Source organism: Trachurus japonicus, chromosome 20 (assembly GCF_045865225.1).
Source record: "Trachurus japonicus isolate A0001 chromosome 20, Traja_1.0".
In the NCBI taxonomy this organism is placed as follows: Eukaryota; Metazoa; Chordata; class Actinopteri; order Carangiformes; family Carangidae; genus Trachurus; species Trachurus japonicus.
In genome coordinates this window covers 120,001-127,500 of record NC_140926.1, presented here as the reverse complement: position 1 = coordinate 127,500, position 7,500 = coordinate 120,001, and the positions used below count along the sequence as shown (strand labels likewise).

The following is a 7,500-nucleotide window of genomic DNA, read 5'->3' as shown; positions in this document are numbered from 1 at the left end:
TGTGTGTGTGTGTGTGTTCCAGCTGAGTCTGAGGGACAACGACCTCATCTCGCTGCCTAAGGAGATCGGAGACTTGGCTCAGCTCAAAGAGCTTCACATCCAGGGAAACAGGCTGACGGTGCTGCCGCCGGAGCTGGGTACGGACCACACACACACACACACACACACAGACACACACACACACACACACAAACAGACACACACACACCCACACACAGCCAGTACAAAAACTGGTTTTAAATAAATGAATAAACGATGCTTCGCCTGGCGGAGCGGCGAGTAAGACCTGGGTTTATAAAACACTTTTTTTCATTTTTTTATTATTAGTTTATTTCATAGGGACAGTGCACCACTAATCAACAGAGTTAAAAGAGAAACTGTCAGTGGGCCAGAGTTAGAGCCAACAAGGCTAGTTCTCCTCCGTTGTCCCTGGCCAGATGTTAAAGGCAACCTAAAAGACAAAAAAAGGGGCAACAATTAAGTACTTTCAAAACACAACTTACATAACAATCTACCTAGTAAAAGCTCATAACAAGCAAAACAGGTAAGAAGTCTGACATACAGTATAACATAACGGGCGCATGTCTGTCCGACCTCCCATTTCTCCGACTTCAGTAGCCCTAACCCTTAACCTTACCCTAAACCCAACCTTAACACTGTAGGATGGGTAGTCAGAGAAATGAGCCGTCGGACTTTTGGGCAGTCGGACTGACGTAGCCTATGCTCCCCTAACATAACATGCAGACATAACATGCAGACAGGGAGAAGAAGAGCGAGAGAAAGCAAGAGAGGAAAGTAGCTAGAAACACATGCAAGTAACACACAGAGCTAAGACATTAGCACACAGAGCTAAGACATTAGCACACAGAGCTAAGACAGTAGCACACAGAGCTAAAACATTAGCACACAGAGCTAAAACAGTAGCACACAGAGCTAAAACATTAGCACACAGAGCTAAGACAGTAGCACACAGAGCTAAAACATTAGCACACAGAGCTAAAACATTAGCACAAACCATATCAGACATTACAAGGCAGGACATGAAATGGCATTAGGCAAGAAAACAAAAGCTAACAAACAAGCAAACTGGAGGAAACCCTGTGTGTGTGTGTGTGTGTGTGTAGGTAACCTGGACCTGACTGGACCTAAACAGGTGTTTAAGGCGGAGAACAATCCCTGGGTCACTCCCATCGCCGACCAGTTCCAGCTCGGTGTCTCTCACGTCTTCGAATACGTTCGCTCAGAGACCTACAAGTAGTAAGTACACACACACACACAGACACACACACACACACACACAGACACACACAGACACACACACACACACACACACACACAGACAGACACACACACACACACACACACACAGACACACACACACACACACACACACACAGACACACACACACACACACACACACACACAGACACACACAGACAGACACACACACACACACACACACACACACACAGACACACACACACACACACACACACACACACACACACACACACAGACAGACACACACACACACACACACACACACAGACAGACACACACACAAAACTAAACATGTAAAGAAGAGAGAAGTCACAGCATCACTCAGTCCAACTCCGGTGTACTTGACTCCACGTACACATACTCAGTGTTCTCTCTCTTTTCTCTCTCTGTCTCTCTTGTCCGTCATCAAGCAGCAGTTTACAACCACTGTAGTAGTAGTAGTAGTAGTAGTAGTAGTAGTAGTAGTAGTAGTATAGTAGTAGTAGTAGTAGTAGTAGTAGTAGTAGTTTACAACCAGAAGTACAAGGAGATTGGGTGGATAGTTCCAGGTCTGTTTCTGTGGCTGCACAGCAAGAAACTCCTGAGCTACGTTGATGAAACACCGACCAATTCTAAGTCATAAAGTGGTAATAATCTTTCCCAAGTACAGTAACCATGGTAACTTAACAAAATAAAATGTATTAGACTGATCGGTTCATTGTAAAACATTTATTTATTTACGTAAATGTGTTGATTTCAGTCCGTAGCCCAGAAGCCCTGCTCACTTCACATTCAAACAAACTAATGCCACTGCCACAGTTGTTACATTTCATCAATGAGACCAACATTAATCTGCTAAAAACAGTTTAACCAGCCGGCGGTAAACCTCTAAAAACAGTTTAACCAGCCGGCGGTAAACCTCTAAAAACAGTTTAACCAGCAGTAAACCTCTAAAAACAGTTTAACCAGCCGGCGGTAAACCTCTAAAAACAGTTTAACCAGCAGTAAACCTCTAAAAACAGTTTAACCAGCCGGCGGTAAACCTCTAAAAGCAGTTTAACCAGCCGGCGGTAAACCTCTAAAAACAGTTTAACCAGCAGTAAACCTCTGAAAACAGTTTAACCAGCCGGCGGTAAACCTCTGAAACCAGTTTAACCAGCCGGCGGTAAACCTCTAAAAACAGTTTAACCAGCCGGCGGTAAACCTCTAAAAACAGTTTAACCAGCAGTAAACCTCTGAAAACAGTTTAACCAGCCGGCGGTAAACCTCTGAAACCAGTTTAACCAGCCGGCGGTAAACCTCTAAAACCAGTTTAACCAGCCGGTGGTAAACCTCTGAAAACAGTTTAACCAGCCGGCGGTAAACCTCTGAAAACAGTTTAACCAGCAGTAAACCTCTAAAACAGTTTAACCAGACAGTAGTAAACCTCTGAAAACAGTTTAACCAGCCGGCGGTAAACCTCTAAAAACAGTTTAACCAGCCGGCGGTAAACCTCTAAAACCAGTTTAACCAGCCGGCGGTAAACCTCTAAAACCAGTTTAACCAGCCGGCGGTAAACCTCTAAAACCAGTTTAACCAGCCGGCGGTAAACCTCTAAAACCAGTTTAACCAGCCGGCGGTAAACCTCTAAAAGCAGTTTAACCAGCCGGCGGTAAACCTCTAAAAGCAGTTTAACCAGCCGGCGGTAAACCTCTAAAACCAGTTTAACCAGCCGGCGGTAAACCTCTAAAACCAGTTTAACCAGCCGGCGGTAAACCTCTAAAAACAGTTTAACCAGCCGGCGGTAAACCTCTAAAAACAGTTTAACCAGCCGGCGGTAAACCTCTAAAACCAGTTTAACCAGCCGGCGGTAAACCTCTAAAACCAGTTTAACCAGCCGGCGGTAAACCTCTAAAACCAGTTTAACCAGCCGGCGGTAAACCTCTAAAAGCAGTTTAACCAGCCGGCGGTAAACCTCTAAAACCAGTTTAACCAGCCGGCGGTAAACCTCTAAAAACAGTTTAACCAGCCGGCGGTAAACCTCTAAAAGCAGTTTAACCAGCCGGCGGTAAACCTCTAAAAACAGTTTAACCAGCCGGCGGTAAACCTCTAAAAACAGTTTAACCAGCCGGCGGTAAACCTCTAAAAACAGTTTAACCAGCCGGCGGTAAACCTCTAAAAACAGTTTAACCAGTTTAACCAGCCGGCGGTAAACCTCTAAAAACAGTTTAACCAGCCGGCGGTAAACCTCTAAAAACAGTTTAACCAGCCGGCGGTAAACCTCTAAAAACAGTTTAACCAGCCGGCGGTAAACCTCTAAAAACAGTTTAACCAGCCGGAGGTAAACCTCTAAAAACAGTTTAACCAGACAGTAGTAAACCTCTGAAAACAGTTTAACCAGCCGGCGGTAAACCTCTAAAAACAGTTTAACCAGACAGTAGTAAACCTCTAAAAACAGTTTAACCAGCCGGCGGTAAACCTCTAAAAACAGTTTAACCAGACAGTAGTAAACCTCTAAAAACAGTTTAACCAGCCGGCGGTAAACCTCTAAAAACAGTTTAACCAGCCGGCGGTAAACCTCTAAAAACAGTTTAACCAGACAGTAGTAAACCTCTAAAAACAGTTTAACCAGCCGGCGGTAAACCTCTAAAAACAGTTTAACCAGTTTAACCAGCCGGCGGTAAACCTCTAAAAACAGTTTAACCAGCCGGCGGTAAACCTCTAAAAACAGTTTAACCAGCCGGCGGTAAACCTCTAAAAACAGTTTAACCAGCCGGCGGTAAACCTCTAAAAACAGTTTAACCAGCCGGCGGTAAACCTCTAAAAACAGTTTAACCAGCCGGCGGTAAACCTCTGAAAACAGTTTAACCAGCCGGCGGTAAACCTCTGAAAACAGTTTAACCAGCCGGCGGTAAACCTCTAAAAACAGTTTAACCAGCCGGTGGTAAACCTCTGAAAACAGTTTAACCAGCCGGCGGTAAACCTCTGAAAACAGTTTAACCAGCAGTAAACCTCTAAAACAGTTTAACCAGACAGTAGTAAACCTCTGAAAACAGTTTAACCAGCCGGCGGTAAACCTCTGAAACCAGTTTAACCAGCCGGCGGTAAACCTCTAAAAACAGTTTAACCAGCCGGCGGTAAACCTCTAAAAACAGTTTAACCAGCCGGCGGTAAACCTCTAAAACCAGTTTAACCAGCCGGCGGTAAACCTCTAAAAACAGTTTAACCAGCCGGCGGTAAACCTCTAAAAACAGTTTAACCAGCCGGCGGTAAACCTCTAAAAACAGTTTAACCAGCCGGCGGTAAACCTCTAAAAACAGTTTAACCAGCAGTAAACCTCTAAAAACAGTTTAACCAGCCGGCGGTAAACCTCTAAAACCAGTTTAACCAGCCGGCGGTAAACCTCTAAAAACAGTTTAACCAGCCGGCGGTAAACCTCTAAAAACAGTTTAACCAGCCGGCGGTAAACCTCTAAAAACAGTTTAACCAGCCGGAGGTAAACCTCTAAAAACAGTTTAATCAGCCGGCGGTAAACCTCTAAAAACAGTTTAACCAGTTTAACCAGCCGGCGGTAAACCTCTTAAAACAGTTTAACCAGTTTAACCAGCCGGCGGTAAACCTCTAAAAACAGTTTAACCAGTTTAACCAGCCGGCGGTAAACCTCTGAAAACAGTTTAACCAGCCGGCGGTAAACCTCTAAAAACAGTTTAACCAGCCGGCGGTAAACCTCTAAAAACAGTTTAACCAGCCGGCGGTAAACCTCTAAAAGCAGTTTAACCAGCCGGCGGTAAACCTCTAAAAACAGTTTAACCAGTTTAACCAGCCGGCGGTAAACCTCTTAAAACAGTTTAACCAGTTTAACCAGCCGGCGGTAAACCTCTAAAAACAGTTTAACCAGTTTAACCAGCCGGCGGTAAACCTCTAAAAACAGTTTAACCAGCCGGCGGTAAACCTCTAAAAACAGTTTAACCAGTTTAACCAGCCGGCGGTAAACCTCTAAAAACAGTTTAACCAGCCGGCGGTAAACCTCTAAAAACAGTTTAACCAGCCGGCGGTAAACCTCTAAAAACAGTTTAACCAGCCGGCGGTAAACCTCTAAAAACAGTTTAACCAGCCGGCGGTAAACCTCTAAAAACAGTTTAACCAGACAGTAGTAAACCTCTAAAAACAGTTTAACCAGCCGGCGGTAAACCTCTAAAAACAGTTTAACCAGCCGGCGGTAAACCTCTAAAAACAGTTTAACCAGCCGGCGGTAAACCTCTAAAAGCAGTTTAACCAGTTTAACCAGCCGGCGGTAAACCTCTAAAAACAGTTTAACCAGCCGGCGGTAAACCTCTAAAAACAGTTTAACCAGCCGGCGGTAAACCTCTAAAAACAGTTTAACCAGCCGGCGGTAAACCTCTAAAAACAGTTTAACCAGACAGTAGTAAACCTCTAAAAACAGTTTAACCAGCCGGCGGTAAACCTCTAAAAACAGTTTAACCAGCCGGCGGTAAACCTCTAAACCTCTAAACCTCTGAAAGCTGCGGATACGTTACTTGGCTCGTTTCCTCCCCCGGGATGAGGACGGAGGTCGGCCCCGGCAGATCAGCTCAGTAGAGCGGCTGCTGCTGCTGTGACGGCCGTTACCACGGTCCCCGGTCGGGGCTGTGACGACCGTTACCATGGTCCCCGGTCGGGGCTGTGACGGCCGTTACCACGGTCCCCGGTCGGGGCTGTGACGACCGTTACCACGGTCCCCGGTCGGGGCTGTGACGGCCGTTACCACGGTCCCCGGTCGGGGCTGTGACGACCAACTGACCACAGACTCTGGATTAAACGGTGACGTGTTAACGGCGCTGAAGCTGAAGCCAGAATTAAAACAGCTTTTTATGGCTGTCAGTTGTCGGTTGCCGCAAAATGGCGATAGCGATGCTAATTTCTGTTAGCCCGTCTATGTGGTTTTACATTATACGTTAGCATTAAGCTAGCGGACTTTGTTTAGTTCACATGTGGGGTAGAAGCCGCTGATTGGCTGAGAAGCTTTCACTCAAAGCTTTCCTCTGGATGCTTATTGTCAGTCCGAACGAAAGGGGCGTTGCCGAGGGCGACGTGACGTAAACTCATCCCCTCTGTTGGGGCAAAAACAACTGAAGGACATGAGGTTATTTCAGTCTGATCATATGACCCCCCCCCATAGAGACACAGTATGAACAGACTGAGAACACGTGAAGATGCTACATGTGAACACACACACAGACACACACACACACACACACAGACACACACACACACACACACACACACACACACACACAGACACACACACACACAGACACACACACACACACACACACACAGCTGGGTGCAGCCTGTCTTCAGGTGTTAAATCATTTCCAACATCTTTGCGTTTTCACAGCTTCATTTACACCTAAAGACAGGTGTTTGACTAAACGTCCTTCCTGTCAACACACACACACACAGACACACACACAGCACACACACACACACACACACACACACACACACACACACACACACACGCTCCTCCAGTTTGAACCTCGACAGTAACGATAATGAGAATCCTCATCAGAGACTCTGACCAGATGTTGACCAGATGTCACCTGAGGAATCATCAGCCAATCACAGTCGAGTATTTCACACATCAGCACGTAATGATGTAATGATGTGATGATCTGTTTCTCATTGGTTATTAAAGGGATCGAACCTCCGTCCTCATCCCGGGGGAGAAAACCATCGCTAATTAACTTACCCACAGGTTTTTAGAGGTTTACCACCGGCTGGTTAAAGTATTTCTAGGAGATAAATGTTGGTCTCATTGATATAAATCTAACAGCTGTATCAGTAGCATTAGTTAGTCTGAATGTAAAGTGAAGCTTCCTGTGTGTATTGGACAGAAGAGCAGCGCTGCCTCGGGGCTCTGGAGCCTACGGACACAAACCACCACATTTACATCAACAAATACATGTTTTACTATCAACACATCAGTCTGCAGTAAGTTTAGGCTGAGGGTTAGTCTCTATTAAGTATATTAAGTTATATAACACGGTTACGTACACGGCAAAGATACTTCACTACTCTAAACCGTCTGTGGTTACGGTTAGAGGTTAGTGGAGCGTTGCATTGTGGGATACAGTACACAATGTAGACTGGTCAGATACTGGAGATATTTATGAATCAGTACGACATCCGGGAACTTTTCTCATAATGCAGATTTAGCTTTTGTTTACTATATACTATATACTACACAACTACACAAC

At 45.3% G+C, this 7,500-nt stretch overlaps 1 protein-coding gene across 1 annotated transcript in view; it reads left to right on the top strand.

The window, feature by feature from the left end:
• Nucleotides 1-7,500, top strand: part of rsu1 (Ras suppressor protein 1) — a 25,346-nt gene that overhangs the window by 11,278 nt on the left and 6,568 nt on the right. The window contains exons 7-8 of the mRNA XM_085763472.1: nucleotides 23-137; nucleotides 1,125-1,257. Of these exons, the coding sequence (XP_085619598.1) occupies nucleotides 23-137; nucleotides 1,125-1,257 (248 nt within the window). The remainder of the gene's footprint in view (nucleotides 1-22; nucleotides 138-1,124; nucleotides 1,258-7,500) is intronic.